Source organism: Notolepis coatsorum, assembly GCF_963971535.1.
Source record: "Notolepis coatsorum genome assembly, chromosome: 3".
NCBI classification, from domain to species: domain Eukaryota; kingdom Metazoa; phylum Chordata; class Actinopteri; order Aulopiformes; family Paralepididae; genus Notolepis; species Notolepis coatsorum.
This window is the reverse complement of record NC_140167.1, coordinates 121,850,246-121,868,630: the sequence shown is the minus strand read 5'-3', so window position 1 is coordinate 121,868,630 and position 18,385 is coordinate 121,850,246. Positions and strand designations below refer to the sequence as shown.

The window sequence follows — 18,385 nt, the reverse complement described above, 5'->3', positions numbered from 1 at the left end:
AGATCACTGCTCTGTTTTTTGGGGGAATTTCATCTAGTGTTTGATGATCACTGACCATACTACTGAAAGGCTTGAGGCAGATTCTTCCTCCACCAGTGAATCTACAAACACGCATCACACAAACAAGTCTCTCCATTTTCCCTTATGCCCACTCACTGTCCCTGATGTGAAACGCAATCCCTAGTGTCTGCTAGGATGAGGAGCACCTATGCTCGGAGACCTGCAGAGAGAGAGAGAGATAGAGAAGTGATATTAACGGGGTGGCGTTTGAGTTAATACAACCAGTTCCCTCTTCCACAAACTTTGTCCAAGGGAAGCAACAGTTGTGATTTGAGGATCAAGAAAAGAGGGCTGGTTTGACACATTAGAGAACACAAAAAAAGAATCAGAAATTATGCTTGAGGATAAGCGGTAGGGCTGGGCAATATGGCCAAAAATGATATCGATATCGATAACAATATCATATCACTCGATATCGATTTTAAACAGATTTATGTTCATTTTGCAACAATTCTTTGTCGTTGCCGCCATCTTTAGTGTTACATCCCCTCACACTCCAGTTCTCAGGCTGCAGCTGGTTTGAAAGCAAAAGTAAACCGGCTTCTCTGCTGGCTGTGGCTCCAGGGGAGTTGAACAGTTCTGGCTCTGCTAGTTTCTTTTCTATCTTTTGGCGCTTTTTTGGTGGACAAACCACTGCACATGTGCACCGTGACGAGACTAGCTCTGCTAGCACACATAGCCTACTTTGTACAGACTGTTTCAAACTGTATTTTAAATTAGAAAGCAAACTAAATAAATGGACAAGAGAAAAATAAATCTCAATTTGGTCAGTATTGTCATTTGGACAAGCAAAGCCATTACTTTAAGTTGCAGGCAAGAAAGACAAGTCTGTCCACTGTCTCTGGTTTTAGGGGCCTTTCTCACTCACCTACTCGTTTCCATTCCATTCCATTCTAGCCCGTTCCGAGATCTGATGCGAACTTCCCCCCTCCCTCTCCCCCCTCTAGTTTGTGTACACACGTCTTGGTTCGCTCCGGGTTCCGTTTACGGTTTGCCTTTTGAGCGTGTACGCTTGCCGTAGGCGATGATGTCACGTTCGAAAATGTAAACAGGAAATGTCTTAACACGACGGCGGAGACTGGATGCTGATATAAAATGAACAAATAACCAATAAATATGAAGTTATATTTGAACCTCTGTTGTCAAGCCTTGTCAATATAACCCACCCCATTTTATCACGAATGGATGGTGTTGTAGAGTTCGCTTTTGAGCGTTTCCCAGGGCTAGTTAGCTTAGCCTAGTCTAGTATAGCCTGTAGCTCTTATTTTTCAGCAAAGAACGTGCAATAAACAAAACGGATACATTCACTGTGTGTTCTGCCTCTCATTTGTTGATGAAACAAAACTAACATCAACACAATTGAACACCAAAAGCTGAGTTTAGTCTCGTCTGCGCTGATTTTGTTAGCTTACATGCTAACGTGAATGCAATATGCCAGTATAACAGTATAGCATTGTGGCAAACGCTAAGCTAACGGCTAACGCTAGTTAGCTTAGCCTGTTCAGCACATTATCTCATCGCTCGTGGCAATTATATTCCATGTCATTGATCTACTGGTCGACCACGGCCGACTGGTTGGGCACCACTGGTCTAATAGAAATAAATGCATTGAACAAGAAACCAATGTATCATAGCATGGCAAACAAAATTGCCAGGCCTAATGCGAGCCAGGGAAGTGCTGTTTGTAACGTGGCTTCATGTTTTCATCCACTGAGCTGTGAACTCTCAAATTGCCCATAAATATCGTTTTTGTGGGTATTGTCCAGTTGTTGCTGTGTGGTTTTATCTGCCCAAAATTCAAGCAAGCATGAAAAGCATTACAGTAACGACGTTGTGTGTGTCACGCCCCCCGCTCCCACTGGCCCTGCATCCGAAACCACCTAATCCAACTGTCCCAGGTTCAGCGGGGGGTAAAACGAATCAGCGCCGGTTTGATCCCAAAAGGGGTGTGTCCGTCTGAGTGAGAACACTCCCCCCCGTCCCCGGGAGCGCTGATTCGATCCCAATAGGTGAGTGAGAAAGGCCCCTTAAACTGCCCTGTTGCAGGTCACACATTTCTTTATATCGATTATTAAAATATATCGCGATAATTATAGTTATCGTTATATCGCCCATCCCTAATAAGCAGTGGTAATTACTCGTAAAATAAAACAGAAGAATTTAACCAAGATAACTAAAGAGGGGAGCTTTCTCACCAAACTTCTATTTGGGTAGAAAGTAGGGCTGTCAACGAATATTCTATATTTGGAAAAACACATTCGATTGTAAAAATTTAAGAAAAAAGTTGCGCCCTTTACGTGCACCTTACAAAAGCCGCGGTCACACTAATAAAATGTATTGTCTATTGGCTGAGCAGCCTGGCATTCGTGTGACATCATGTCCGGAATCAACCAGGAAATAGCTAACGGCTAATAGTTGTTGTCATCAAAAGATTTATAATAATCACAAGATACATTCAGTGCTGAGGGCGGCTGGGTGGCGTAACGGAGATTGCGCTCGTCACCAATGCAAGAGACTCCGGTATCGAATCCCAGTCTCAGCATTGCCTTTGGCTTGGGCCGGCCGTCGTACTGGCTCATTTGGCAGAGTCAGCGGATGGAATTGGATGGGTGGGGATTGGACGTTGTGGACAGCGACCCCTACAGGTCGGTTGGGAGACGCCTGCACAGCAGAGACAGGAAGTGGCGAGGGTAGTGTGAGCCTTCCATGCGTTACACCTCGCTAGAGCTGCCGCGATTACCGCATTACCGCAGTATCGCTGTTACATCACGGCCACCGCAGAGTAGGCTGAATACCGCGTCACCGCTGTTTTTTATAATAATAATAATGAATTACCCTCCTCTCGTTAGGCTTGCGGCTCTGCAGATATACCCTACTCCTCTATCGAGGTTACAAGCGACCCTATTGGGTACCAGAAAAGTCACGTGAAACATTGCAGACCACTGATTGGTCAGAAGAGAGACGCGTCACACGTTTTTTACGTCCTGAATGTCAGCTCATCACAACACGGCTAATAATAACGTTAGCTTTAACTCTCCGCCGGAGTGGACTACCATCGCTCTTCAGGAGTACTAAACGAGACATAATGATTTTACTGTCTGCAGCGAATGTTATAATAAAAGCCCTTCGTTCTATACACTTGTCTGATTGAAAACTTTATTAACAGACCGCAGAATGGGACAACTCAGCACGCTCTGAGCAAAGAAAGGAACTGAGATATGAATAGAGTATTGCTTGCCTTGCTAATGGTCCGGTAAATACGCTGATGTTATTGAACATATAACTATATAATGTTAATGCCACAAAACGAATGCCTTTATTATAAAGTAGTAACTTTATAGTAATAATAATAAGAAAGGGTCGGGGGGGTTAGGGGTAACCACCCCTGCCCGCAACACCGAGTGAACTGCGCACGACCAGAGGGGAAACTTCGAATCCGTGTTTCACTTTCAATAACTAATGCGTGCTCGCCGAATCCCAAACAATATTCATGCTGCAAAGTCATCCTCTAAAGATAGACATTTAGACTAGAGGCAGGCTATATGCTATAAAGAGTAGACTACTACTAAAAAAAAAATGCATTCAAACTTTATTTTTTATTTTTTGTGTGCGTGCGGTAATAACCGCGGTGGTAGGAAATATTTTGCAAATGTGTGCGGTAAGGAAAACATCAATACCGCGGCAGCTCTACACCTCGCCAATGAGAGTCCGCGCTGGCAGGCGAAAAGATGTGACAGGCTGCCTCCTCGTGTGCTGGAGGGAACACGTGATGCAAGGCTTCCATCCTCTCTACAACCGACCAGTGGGGGGCATAGTCAAGCAACGTTCAAGACAGGGGAGGGGAGAATTGGATACACGAAATTGGGATGGGAGAAAAATAGAAAATAAGGAGAAAAAGTGGATAAAAAATATATACATTCAGTGCTGGATCTAACTAAATGGATTTATGGAGACACATTTATGGAAAGTTCAAGACCGGACCACAAAGCTTCTGGAAGGGTTAGAATTACGGCACTTCCAATTCGTGATGATGGCAGAGTTCTTCAGATCCCAACTCGGCTCCGGAGAGAGTGATTTGCAAAGCCCCGTTTGGAAATACGGATTTATGCTGAGCCAGTTAACCTTAAGTCAGCTACATTACATGTATCTTTCTGTGTGGTACGTGCTAACGCTAGCGTTTTGAGCGTTATAGCGTCAAGAATTTAAGCACCCTAACTTTTTTAAAGCACTTTATTGTAGGGATGCCCCAATCGATCGGTCACCGATCGTTATCGGCCGATAATCAGTATAAATATGCGATCGGTGATAATGCTTTATTTTCGCCGGTCGTCAAAACCGATCGAAAAACATGATCCAATTCATAGCGGAGATCTCACAGTCACTGCTGACTTCTCTCTCAGACACACAGCTGCCTGCAGTGTACGGCGCCTCCTCCTCCCCAGCCCCTCCCGCACTCATGTAAACAAGAGCCTCACAGTCTGCTATAGTCTGGTGCATGATGCGACGTGAGTTAGCGTTGGCTACCAGTACCTACCGAGCTAACGTTACCGTTTAAACTAAATGACCCAGTGGCTACATGAGGCATTGTCTAACGTTATCTAGCTGGCTAGCTACTGATAGCTGCTGATATCAACAAATGCTCCAGCAATAGTCGAGTGCATGATAAGTTACCTCCGTTGACTCGGTAGCTCACGTTAGCTCACGTTAACTCTAAACTAAATAGTTCACTGAGGCGTTGTCTTAACGTTATCTAGCCGGCTAGCAGTAGCTACAGATAGCTCCTGATATCAATGTCTTATAACATTGATTCGATGCGTATTCGAGCTGAGGGCTGGCTGAATGTGATTTATACCAATACTAGGGTCCAGCTGCAGTGCCGGAGAATCCTGGCCGTAGCTGGAGGCTACTCGAGTACACACAGACAGTGGAGCTGTTTGCAGATAGCGAGCATTTTGACTTGTTGCGTGGTGGCGATGTCTAATTATATAATATATATATTTTATAATTTTTTTTATAAAATAATTTATATAAAATAATTAAAAAAAATATCAAAAGCGATCGGTATCGGCCGATATGGCCCAAGGCGTTTGGTGATTGGTGGCAAAAAACGTGATCGGGGCATCCCTACTTTATTGTAAATAATCCCTCAGGGCAAAACGACTTTGTTTAGTCACATTCTAGGAATTGTGTGTGTTACAAAGGGTCAGATTAAACCGAATATATATATTTATTGCCTGAGATCCCATGTATAGTATTTGTATATCGTTTGATATCCCTTGTATATTCCTTTGTACAATATATACGGAATATCCCTTTACCTGGTAGCAGGACAGACCATAATATTCGTTCTCCTATTGGAAGCGATCCCCCGGCGCCACTGCCTTACCCCCTCGAGCTGACTTCAAAGGTACCGACGAGATATGTCTGTACATGCCCAGCTTCTGCCCATGAATACGGCTACTGAAATACGAATGGTACTATTTGTTCACAGCGCATATATATATGGCGCAAGTAAAGTAGAACTTTCTCTTAGTCTCTTAGTCCTTCAGTCTCGTTCAGTTCCAGTTATCCAAGCAACGTCTCACCCACTACGCAACGTGGGCAGAGCAGGGCTCGCATTGCCCCAAGATAGAGTCTTGTGTTATCCTAATACATTTGTTCAATGTATCGTTCGCTATTTATTAGTAAAGCCTTCATTACGAGTCAAAGACCACGTGGAGTGAGTAATTGTGCGTCTACATAGAGCACTTATTGCCCGTGCTAATAGTATAGTAACGTCAAGTTCAACCGTGCACTACCGCACCGGAGGATACTTACACCGGACCAGCAGCACCACGGAGGATTTACACCCCGCCAGCAGTGCCACTTTTCCGGCAAGGATTATTATTCTTCATTCTTCACCAAGCTGCTGGAAGCAGAGAACCGTCTACACCCACTGCTGTGGGATCCACGTGCCCGTGGGGACATCACTCAAGCCCGTCTCTGTCGTGCCAGAGACTCCACGGCTTTCACCTGCACGGCGCGCATCCTGGGACCAGGCTGCTTTTCCCCGCTGACCCAGGGGTGATATCGCCTCCTTGAACATTGACATTCATAGAGCATTGCCCCCCCCCCCCCTGCTGGCTTACAACCGGTAGTACACCCCTATCCCAGAGTACCAGAGATAATTCTTAATATTCATTATTGATTTGCCTGCACATTCTATTTGCCTTATAAGCGCATTCAAAGTACTGTAATCTAATACCCCCCTTTGATGTAATAAATATTGTAAACGAGTATTTTGTGTGGAAAACCGTGTTATTGTGGAAGTGTTCTAATCTAATATACTTGTGTACAGTATTGGCCAGTAGTACATAGACGGTAGTGATTTAATGATATCAGTACTTGATTAATACAGTCAGGGAATTGTACCCCTCAGTTACAATTGGTCCTTCGATAGCCGGAGAATAATTAGCGTAATATTAATATAATATTAATATTGACATGGCCAATGACGAACACTCCACAAACGGTTCTCCTAAGCTAGATCGCCCGCAGCGCAGACGGCAGCCACCTCCCTACCTAGAGGCATACTCTGTCAGTCCAATACCTAGCTTTAAAGGGAAGTTAAACGCGGAAAAAGTAGAAAGTAAAATTATGTCTGACCTTAACAACCAGGTTACCCCGACCACAGAGGCCCTAGTGGGTTCTAATGTAACTGACCAAGCTCACGGTGGGGACCAGGAGGGAACTGACACGACTTTACCCCCAGACAATACCGAAGAAATAGCCCCCGATCAGCTCCGGGAGGAAGACAACCCTAAAGAGACGCGCACCCAGGAGACGGATCTCCTCGGTACGCAACAGGAGAACGGATCTCCAACAAGTACTGCCGGGAGCCGATCGCCCCGAACGGCGTCTTCCCCCAGCGAGGCGGACAAGATGCTGGCGCAGGCACTCATCGCCACCCTGGCAGCCTCCACCGAACGCGATCGACTTCAAGCGCAACAGACGTGCGAGCGCGAACATTTCGCAGGTGAGCGAGAGCGCTTCCAGGCGCAACAAAGGAGCGAAGACGACCGAATAAGACTGGAGACCAGACGCCTCCAGACAGAAGAGAACATCGAGAGAAGCCGCGCCGACGTCGCAAATGCACAGCTCCACGCCGCCCATGCCAGCGCCAATGCCCAGCGCGACGTCGCCAACGCGCAGCGCGACATCACCAATGCCCAGCGCGAAGCAGCGTGCAACGCAGCCCATGCCCGGCGCGAGGCAGAGCGCGACCGGCTGCAGGCGGAGCTGATGGACAAACTGGTTGCCATGGCGACACCCCCTCACTCCGCACGGAGCTCCCAGAGATCGTCAAGACATGGGTCTAGGACACATTCCCCTACCCGACGAAGCGACCCGAGACCCCGCCAACAGGAGGAGCCTGTCCACGTCTCTGAACCCCCTCCCCGGCCGGTCCATACGAGACCCAGCAACCGGGAAGAACCGGACCACGCCGAGAGACTGAACAAAAGACTCCAGGTCCTAGCAGAGGAAGAGGAGGAGGAGGAGGAGGAGTGTCAAGCCGACCAGCAGCAACGTGCTCTGGCCCAGGAGGCCCAGTACAGCCCCGACCAGCAGCAACGTACTCAGGACCAGGAGGTCCAGTACAGCCCAGAAGTCAGCCCCGAGGCCCTGCGCTACAAACCCCCGACTCAACTCACGGGTGAGTTTGACGCACCGCCAGCCCCGAGGAACAGCACCTGGGTACCCGACCTTCGGTACCCACCAAGTACCAGCCCAAGACGACACGCAAGAGGAGACTCGCCTAGGAGGCCTCTCCCCCAACGCTCGCCGATGTGCCAGTCATCCATGACATCATACATTGCCACGCCGTCATTTCCCGACTTCGCCTATGAGAGTCGAGCACAGTACACGGAGCTCCGGATGTGCCTAGAGACAATGATGGTGGATGTCGCTGATGAACGCCACAAGTATGCAATATTACTGAAGCACCTGAAAGTACCGCGAGCGCACAATATAGCGCTGGCCTATGCCACCTCTTCGACACCATACACAGCGGCCCTAGCGGCGCTGGACCAGAGATATGGACGTATATGGGATTACGTAATAGAAGAGATAAGGCATATTGACCGCTTACCCCCAGCAACAGACAATCGCTCACTAGACGACCTGTCAATCAAAGTGCAGTCCCTGGTAGGGATGCTGGGAGCGCAACGGGAAAAGGGCATGCATGAGCTATACGGCAACTCTAACGTCGAGAGGATTTTGGAGAAGCTGCCACCCGCAAGACAAGAGCGTTTTTTAGGCGGCAGAGAGACTACCGGGATCCCAACGGCCCCGAGCCATCCCTCCTTGATCTAGCCGACTTCCTGGCGAGAGAAGTCAGCAGCTTACGACTGGATACATTCGGGCGGAGCACGCCAAGCTCCAGAGAGGGACCCAGGAGAATAAATGATGGAAGAAGATCGGTGACTGTCATGCACCAATCAGAGTCAGTACCGCAGCACCAGAACCACAACACCCCCTCGACGAAAAAGGACCAGTGGAAGATTGAGTGCCAGTACTGTGAGGGAGAACATCGGCTCCATCAGTGCGAAGACTTCAAGAAGCTGACCACGGATGATGTGAGCGCGCGCAGCCACCTAGCAGCTGAGTGCCACTTGAAAAGGAAGTGCAGCAGGTGCGGTGGCACCCACCTGGAGGTCCTGCACGACATCAACAGGCGTCAGCCAGGACAACCGAGTGGGCCCGTCGCGGTACTGTACCATGCCGAGGCGGTGGCACCAGAACCAAAGAGCCCCCAGACCGCTCCCTACTGTACCTACTGCGACGGCGGACACTGGCTGGCACAGTGCGCCGAATATAAGACACTGAACCCCGTCCAAGTGGACCAGTGGCGTGAGGCGGCCCAGGCGGGCGCCGCTTACCGTGCACGGTGCGGAGCCCACCAGAAGGTCCAAGACAACCGACCAACAGGAGTGCTCCACATTGACCAGCACAGCGAGACCCCCCGAGTGCTCCTCAAAGTGGTCAGAGTGCTCCTGAGCCACGGGGACAAAGTCATGGACACTTACGCCGTCCTTGATGACGGGTCAGAGAAGACCCTTCTGCTCGCGTCCGCTGCGGCCCAGCTGGGACTGCGGGGGAGCGAGAACCAAATGACGATTCGGACAATAAGAAGAGATTTAAAGACGATAAAGGGCGAGAATGTCTCCTTCACTATCGCAGCAAGCGGGCAGCCAGAGCGACGGTATAGGATTACAAATGCTTTCACCAGCCAAGAAATAGGACTATCACAGTGCACCTACCCCATCCCACAGCTGATGGACAAATACGTGCACCTGCGTCAACTACCTATCCCGCTCATAGACGGCGCCACCCCGACCCTGCTGATAGGCTCCGACCATGCAGACCTCATCGTCCCGATAGACCGGGTCCATACCGGAACCCGAGGCTGTCCTGCAGCAGTCGAGACCCGCCTAGGGTGGACACTACAAGGCCCCCTCGCTAAATCTCTCCACCGAACAGCAGCCACTAGCTGCCTCCACTCCAGAGCGACAGAAGAAGACACCGGCCTCTCCCCCGTACAGCAGAGGCTATTGACATTAAGCGAGAGGCCCGTGAGAGAACCGTGGGTACCAGAGGGAGTTCGGAACTCCACCCCCCTCAGCTGCGCTTCAGACGTAGCTGACCTCGAACCCAGCACCCCAAGCGACTCCTTGACGGGGCGGCCGGGACCGGCCCCTCCTCACACGGGGTACAGAGCGAACAAGAGAAACAGACGGAGGAGGAGAAAGCACAGCCAAGCCCAGATCAAAGCAGTCTCAGGCCCGCTTCCTCCTAAGCCCCCCTTCATCCCGTCCAGTCGTCATGACCATAGACCAGTCACTACCCCGAGCTGCGTGGCCGGCCGGCCGCGTAAGCAAAGTGACCACTGGTGCCGACGGAAAGGTCAGAGTGGCAGAAGTGCTCGGCCAAGGGCGGATCTACAACCGACCCGTGGCGAGGCTGATAGAGTCGCCAAGGCTCCCCGACTCGCCTAATGACGACCATGACCCCTGACTTTGTGAACTGCCCGACCCCTCACAGACATTGAGTAGTGGACAGTGCGGTTAATCTGTCTCTGCTTAGCTAATTAGGTGGGACTAATTAGGGGGCGGCTGTTACAAAGGGTCAGATTAAACCGAATATATATATATTTATTGCCTGAGATCCCATGTATAGTATTTGTATATCGTTTGATATCCCTTGTATATTCCTTTGTACAATATATACGGAATATCCCTTTACCTGGTAGCAGGACAGACCATAATATTCGTTCTCCTATTGGAAGCGATCCCCCGGCGCCACTGCCTTACCCCCTCGAGCTGACTTCAAAGGTACCGACGAGATATGTCTGTACATGCCCAGCTTCTGCCCATGAATACGGCTACTGAAATACGAATGGTACTATTTGTTCACAGCGCATATATATATGGCGCAAGTAAAGTAGAACTTTCTCTTAGTCTCTTAGTCCTTCAGTCTCGTTCAGTTCCAGTTATCCAAGCAACGTCTCACCCACTACGCAACGTGGGCAGAGCAGGGCTCGCATTGCCCCAAGATAGAGTCTCGTGTTATCCTAATACATTTGTTCAATGTATCGTTCGCTATTTATTAGTAAAGCCTTCATTACGAGTCAAAGACCACGTGGAGTGAGTAATTGTGCGTCTACATAGAGCACTTATTGCCCGTGCTAATAGTATAGTAACGTCAAGTTCAACCGTGCACTACCGCACCGGAGGATACTTACACCGGACCAGCAGCACCACCGAGGATTTACACCCCGCCAGCAGTGCCACTTTTCCGGCAAGGATTATTATTCTTCATTCTTCACCAAGCTGCTGGAAGCAGAGAACCGTCTACACCCACTGCTGTGGGATCCACGTGCCCGTGGGGACATCACTCAAGCCCGTCTCTGTCGTGCCAGAGACTCCACGGCTTTCACCTGCACGGCGCGCATCCTGGGACCAGGCTGCTTTTCCCCGCTGACCCAGGGGTGATATCGCCTCCTTGAACATTGACATTCATAGAGCATTGCCCCCCCCCCTGCTGGCTTACAACCGGTAGTACACCCCTATCCCAGAGTACCAGAGATAATTCTTAATATTCACTATTGATTTGCCTGCACATTCTATTTGCCTTATAAGCGCATTCAAAGTACTGTAATCTAATACCCCCCTTTGATGTAATAAATATTGTAAACGAGTATTTTGTGTGGAAAACCGTGTTATTGTGGAAGTGTTCTAATCTAATATACTTGTGTACAGTATTGGCCAGTAGTACATAGACGGTAGTGATTTAATGATATCAGTACTTGATTAATACAGTCAGGGAATTGTACCCCTCAGTTACAGTGTGCCTTAATTTTATTTAAACAAAACATGAAAGTATATAGGCTACTGTAGGCTTACTGAACAGGTATTGAATAATTAATTGACAGAAGCATCATACGTTTCATGTCAAGGTAAATATATTGTTTCACGTTTATCACGGCTTTTTTGGAGGCGCGCTGCTGTGTATACATGTCCATTCTATATACCGTGAACGTTAGGTTATGACTATAACCAAGTTCTGTTAGTTAGGGGCGACGCTTGGCATCACCTTCTGCACTATCTCGCGTACGTGCACGCGTACTGAATAAATTCCACAAATGTACCTCTAATACCAGTATTAGTCTGACCACACCCCTCATCAGCTTACCTTCATAAGCAGGTGTGTGGTCACCTGCTCTCCTCCTTCCCAAGCTTTCACCACAAGGTGAGGTCAAGGGCTGCAGCGGCCGTCTGATGCCAAGCGTCGCCCCTAACTAACAGAACTTGGTTATAGTCATAACCTAACGTTCTGTATCGTTAAGGGGCTCAGCTTGGCATCACCTTCTGCACAAGGGAGGCCAAGCGGAGCCGCTGGCTGACAAATACACCCCGCTGACAGCCCCCCACAACCATCAGAACAGGGAGGGCCGAGCCCCCCCGACCTCCCCTAATGGCGGGTAGCCCCCCTATTAGGGGCTTCACGGGAAGGCGACGGACCCGACCGTGCGAAGAGGCACTCAAGCAACTCAACGCACAGGGTGAGCAGACCGTGGCTTGACCCCACGACTACACACACGCACAACCCGCATGCCACCCGGGAACGAACGGAGGAACAACCTCGTTACTGCCCCCAGAATCACGGGGTCAAGAGCAAACCCAACCCCGTGGCAAGGCCGTAGCAGCGGAGCACGAAGGAAGACCCAGATCCACCAAAGGACCGGGCTCCCTGGAATGGGGGCCCGGAGAAGTCCATGATGCCAGCATCAAGACCCCACCAGGGGGGCACCTAGTGACCCCGCCCCCCACATCGCCAGCGTATCCGGACAAGGGGCCCCTCAGCCGAGCGGGCCCTGTCCTCCCCAACAGCACACCGCCTGGAACACAAGCCCTGCAACAGGCAGACAGCACGGTTAACACACAAGAGGTAACCAACGGAAGCAGGCAGCGCACCGGGGAAAGACCAGGCAACAGGCTGTCAACCCAAGCCTGGAAAAACTGCGGACGAGGCAGGCGCCAGAAAGGACAGCTGAACAGCCGCCCCGGCGGAAGGGGCGTATGCTGGCGTTGTCGCATAACCAAGCTTTCAAACAGCACGTCAGAAGTGGGATCCGTAGACCACTCGACCCCTGACAGCTGCCCACCTAAAAGCCCATACGATCGGCAGACGTCATGAACGTGCAGGGGCACCCTCAACCGGAGAACCGGGAGTTGACACTGCAGCAACACACCAGAGAACCAACCACCCAGGCATCACCCCATGCAATGGTTGGTCCCATAACCCCTCAGGAAAGAACCCCGAAACACACCTGCGGCACCGCCGCAGCCCGCGTTCCGGTTCCCAACAGGGCTATCCCGGGCCTACGGGTCAACGAGCATCACCCCGGACCGGGCCCGGTGATACGGGGAGCACAGGATCCCAAAGGAGGTCAACCCCACCCAACAGGCTCCTCAGCGCCAAAACGCAAGAGAAGAGCGTAATATGGAAGACCAGCCCCAGCACCCCGCACTCGGTATTTCCAGGAGGTCACCCAACCAAGTACCAACCAAGACCAACCCGTACAGCGGCCGAGATCCGACGAGATCGGACGCGTACAGGTCGGCACGGCCGTAAGCCATTACGACAGTGCAGAATACAACGCACCCAACAAGGGTCCCATAACGCTGAACCCTGTGACACCCGGATCGACCTAGCATTTTTCCCCCTGAAAAAACCCCAAGTCCCTCAGGGTACCAGAACAGCAGATCTGCATCCCCAGCGGACAACGGGTGCACTGATCTGGACCAGCGCGACCAGAACCAGTCCCGTGCCCTAATCACGCCGACCTGCCAACCCCAGGAGAAGGGGCAGATATGCGCGTTTGATCCCAACATAAAAAAGAAGGCGCCACCCAGACGTGTCGGTATGAACCGCGTCCGGCGGCCCACCCCTAGGGCGTGAGACCCTTCCCCATATGTCCAGACCCATTCCGTCATCATCCCCTGACATGAACGGGAACCCATCGACAACACACAGGATGTCGGAAGAGGAAAAAAAACCCATCCCAATTGCTCCATAAAAACGCTGTTTTACCAAAGCAAGCCAGGCGCGCCAGTCAGCAACGGCCCAAGCACATCCTGAGCCAGCACTATGTGTGCATTCTGACATACCCACATCAACAATAGGCCGTTTAGACCACCATATTGAATCCCCAAGACGCCCAGGGAACGACAAGACGCCCCAAGATTCATATATACACAACCCCACCATATGATTTGTATGAAGAAACACACAGTTTGTTCGGCCAAACACAGTCCCCCTTATATCGGGGAACTTTTTTTATTAATTAAAAAAGTGTAAGGCACAAAATCACAGAGGGGCCGGGAAGGGTGTAGAGGAGGGGACACAAAGGGGAAAAAGTCACTCCTAACGGCGTCTGCCACCTCGCGCCGCTCGAGTCTTGCCACCCCGAGGAGCCCCGGAGGGACGATAGGTTACAGTCTGCTGGACACGACGTTCCCTACCGTCTCCTCCGGTCTGGGATGGGCCGGCGGTGGCCGAAGCGCCGTTTCGTCCCCTGGCCCTCTTGGCAGGGCCAGCAGCGGCGGTGGAGGTAGTGGTAGCGGCGACGGAGACAGCTCGACGTCGCGGAAGCCTTCTGCCCCCACCGGCAAGGACGGGAGGCGGAAAATGGGGTTGAAGGACGGATCTCTCCTCTGCCATTTCTCTGCATGTTGAGGTCATCAATTGCAGGGCCTTCTCGAACAGGCCAGCGTCGGAGAGGGCGGCCGTCAGAAGAGGGGCTCTCTTCTTCTCTGGCACACGGGCCTGCTCCAGCCAAAGGTGACGCTGGCCCAGGGTGGCCAGGGCGCGCACTTTCCCCATGGCTATGGCCAGCACCTGGGAAAGGTGCAGAACAGCTCCCGCAGCCTGGGTGATCTGATCGCATTTTACCTCGTTCAGATCCGTGCCGCCCGTCATTATCCCCGATACAAATCTAGCCAGGTGGGCGATGTTAGACGCCGCAGCCAGCGACTGTGTACCAGCGATGAATGACTGGTCACCCCAATAAGCCAATCGCCTAGCCGACTTCCCCTGGAGGACCGGCTTGCATAGGGGTTCCCACACCATATCCGGACAGAAGAGCGCGGCCATCGGATTGTCAAGCCGAGGTACGCCCTCCCCCATACCTTTGACTAACCCCGACACCCGCGTAACTGGTACGTAGGCGGGAGTTAGTCCCATGATGTTGGACACCGCCTGACCCTGACGAACATAGGCCCCCATCGATTGGAAAAATGGGTAGACAACGTCCACCCCTCTCACTGGGGGACGCTGCCAGGGATGGCCTATGAGGTCATCAGGGACAGGTGCAGGCAATGGCAGCGGCAGCGGCACACCGTTTGCGGTGGCGGCTACCGCCATGAGCTCGGGAAACAAGGCCCGCAGTTCCCCCTGCGAACCCTCCTCCACCGACCCCGCATCCCTCGCATACAGCAGGCTGCGACTGGTCAAGGAGCCACAATCCGATGCGGCTGACAGTAGGGCATCCTGCTGATGAGGCCAAGGTGGTTCCTCGACATCCTCGAACAAGGCGCCCCATGGAGCCATTTCTCCCCCCTCCGGGGTCTCCGGAGGAGGGATACTCTCCTCCACGGGACCATCATAGAAGAACCCGTCCGCCTCCTCCATGAAGTCTTCAGTTTCCATCAGAAATCCAGAGTCGGACGCGTCCTCGCTGGTCTCCAGCAATTCCCCAAACCCAGGCCGTTCGCGTCTGCACGCCACCATCTTGCGACGCGAGCGAGCAGACGCAAAAAGTTTTCGTCGCAAATCCTCCGGCTCCAAGACAATCCCCCGTTCATCAACGGCCGATTCCCCAGAACCAGAGGAACCAGAGTCGAGATCAGGCCATCGCCGGAGCGACGGCACCGAACCCTCGGCTCGTCGGTGAGGAAAACTATCCACCGGCAGTCTCCCGGGCTGGGTCGGCAACCACGAGAGTGGCAACAGCCCAGCACCAGAACGCACGACGGAGGCGGGAATGGAGAACCGGTGGTGAAGAGTAGGTCTAGCGGGTCTACTCTCCGCGGAATACATTATGACCCAAACCTTTTCTTATACAACAAGTGAGAGAAGAAAAGGTTAAGCACAATGTAAAGCAGTCACAACTCTTTTCAACTAACAACACGTCAAGTGGGGTACTACCGAGGCACTTTCCTTGTGGTGAAAGCGAGAAGGAGGAGAGCAGGTGACCACACACCTGCTTATGAAGGTAAGCTGATGAGGGGTGTGGTCAGACTAATACTGGTATTAGAGGTACATTTGTGGAATTTATTCAGTACGCGTGCACGTACGCGAGATAGTGCAGAAGGTGATGCCAAGCTGAGCCCCTTAACGATACAGAACTTTCATTTATTTGATCTTGCTCCGAGAGACGGACCCTTCTGAGAGATTGAGATAATACATTCATTTATTTGTATGCTGGTGTAGGTATGTTGATATTTATTTTGTTTAAATAAATGACTATAGCCTACTAGTTATGTCTCCCGTTGTATTGGTTTGCCCTCTTGTGGACATAATGCACAACAATAGATATTCCAAGGGTTGGCACTAGGGATGTTCGATATTGGCTTTTTTACCGATACACCGATATTGTCCAACTCTTAATTTCCGATACCGATATCAACCGATACATGCAGGGTCCCTTAATTTCAGGTAATTAACATTACATATCTCTTGTCATGGAATTAACACAACATTATGCATACTTTTGACAATAAATAAAATCAGAATTAGTTCTTACTTGCTTGCCTGGGTAGATAAATGTTAAAAAAATATTGAAAACCGATACCGATATTTTCCGATATCACATTTTAATGCCAATATCGGTAGGCCGATAATATCGGACATCCATAGTTGGCACCCATGTGTTTTTTAAGAAGGAGTATTCGAATTAGGGCAGGGTATCGCCACTGATTTCCCAAAATGATTCGATTCTGATTCACAAGGTCCCGATTAGATTAGATTTCTGATCAATCCGATTCAATGGTTCAAGGAACCCTCTAAAAATATCAATGTTTACATTAAGAATTTACTCTCAAGCTGTTGCATGAATGTACCTTTTATTGGAACATTGGCTTTTGCATATGTCACGTCTTGGTGATGTCTCAGTATGTGGTTTCGTAGATTTGTTGTATTTCCAGTCATTATCTATATGATTATATCCGTCACTATAGCCAATGGAAATGCTAGAAATAGTCATGTGGGCTGGGAGAACCAATGGACAATTCCTATCCCGAGGCCAAACTTAATTGCCGACCCGCAGACACAGTGGGGCAATGCACGCAATGGCCAGGAAAGGAATTGCCATAACAACTAAAATGGGGGATGAAAAATTGAATATATACACACACTTTTATTTTAAGATCGATCTCTTGGGATTATTAATCGATAATTCAAATGAAGATAGATTTTACTCTGTCCTAATTCCAATATCATTTTTGGCCAATTTTGACAGCCCTAGTAGAAAGTTATGTGAGGAAGAGGCAGAAATCTCACCTTTATCGCATGTGCTGCTCTGCTTCTCCTGGGCAAAGTTGAGCCTGTTCTGCTCCACAGCCGTGCTGTTGGACTCTGGGCTACTGCTGCGCGACGGGCTGCTGACCTCATTCTGGTAGGCCAGGTCCAGATGCTGCTGGGCCAGTTTCAGGTGTCGCCGAAGCCTCTCCAGCTCCCGCGACGAGGCCTCATCCCCAAACGACTCTCGGCCGAAGTCTGCGAGGTTGTCCCTGAAGGCCATTTTCCCCGACGGGTCCTTCTTCAGAGCCGTGTGGTAGCCCGGGGGGGCAGAGGGCTGGCCGCAGAGGGAAGGCCTCTGGCTGGTCAGGGCCGAGTGGCGGGGGGTAGGGGGCCGCGACCGCGGGGTGCAGAAGCAGTCGCGGATTCCGCTGTAGCCGAGGTGGAGGATCTCCAGGAAGGTGAAGAACAGACACAGGGCGCTGACGCCATACATGATGAGCAGGAAGATGGTCTTCTCAGTGGGGCGGGAGACAAAGCAGTCCACCGTGTGCGGGCAGGGCGACCGGGTGCATACGTACGACGGAGCCACCTCCAGGCCATACAGCACATACTGGCCGAACATTAAGGCCGCCTCGAAGGTGGCACGTGACAGGAGCTGGAACACGTACACCTTCATGAGGCCGTCGCGCTTGATGCGCCGCCGGCCGTCATGCTTCTTGCTGGGCTTGTCCGACTTCTCCTCCTTCTTCTCCGGCTCGATCTCCTCCAGGATCATTGGGTCCTCCTCACCGTTGTCCTCCGCCTCCTCGTAGTCGCGGTTGGTGCCCCGGCTGACCATGGGCATCTTCTTGCGTGGCCGGTACTCTGAGTCATCCATGCGGGCAATCTTGTGCATGGCGAATCCCAGGTACATGATGGTGGGGGTGGTGATCATAATCACCTGGAACACCCAGAAGCCGATGTGGGAGAGTGGGGCGAAGGCGTCGTAGCACACGTTCTCGCAACCGGGCTGCTGCGTGTTGCAGACAAATTTACTCTGTTCATCGTAGTAGATGGACTCTCCCCCGACGGCCGTCAGCACGATGCGGAAGACGATGAGGAGGGTGAGCCAAACCTTACCGACAAAGGTGGAGTGGTTGGAGATCTCGTCCAGCAGATGGGTCAGGAAGCTCCAACTCATTGTACTTCTGAGGGGAAGGAAGGCCGCTCAGATCTGCATGGAAAGAGAATGTTAATGCATGGTCATAAGCTTGTAGCCTGAAAA

The 18,385-nt window shown here is 51.1% G+C and overlaps 1 protein-coding gene across 1 annotated transcript; it reads right to left on the bottom strand.

The window, feature by feature from the left end:
- Positions 1 to 206: 206 nt before the first annotated feature.
- On the bottom strand, positions 207 to 18,301 carry LOC311225984 (gap junction gamma-1 protein-like; the record flags this gene model as incomplete). The annotated part of the gene is made up of 2 exons (XM_084311367.1): positions 207 to 220; positions 17,161 to 18,301. The coding sequence occupies 2 exons, from the start codon at positions 18,299 to 18,301 to the stop codon at positions 207 to 209; spliced, it is 1,155 nt and encodes a 384-aa protein (XP_084167493.1).
- Between the last annotated feature and the right edge of the window lie 84 nt (positions 18,302 to 18,385).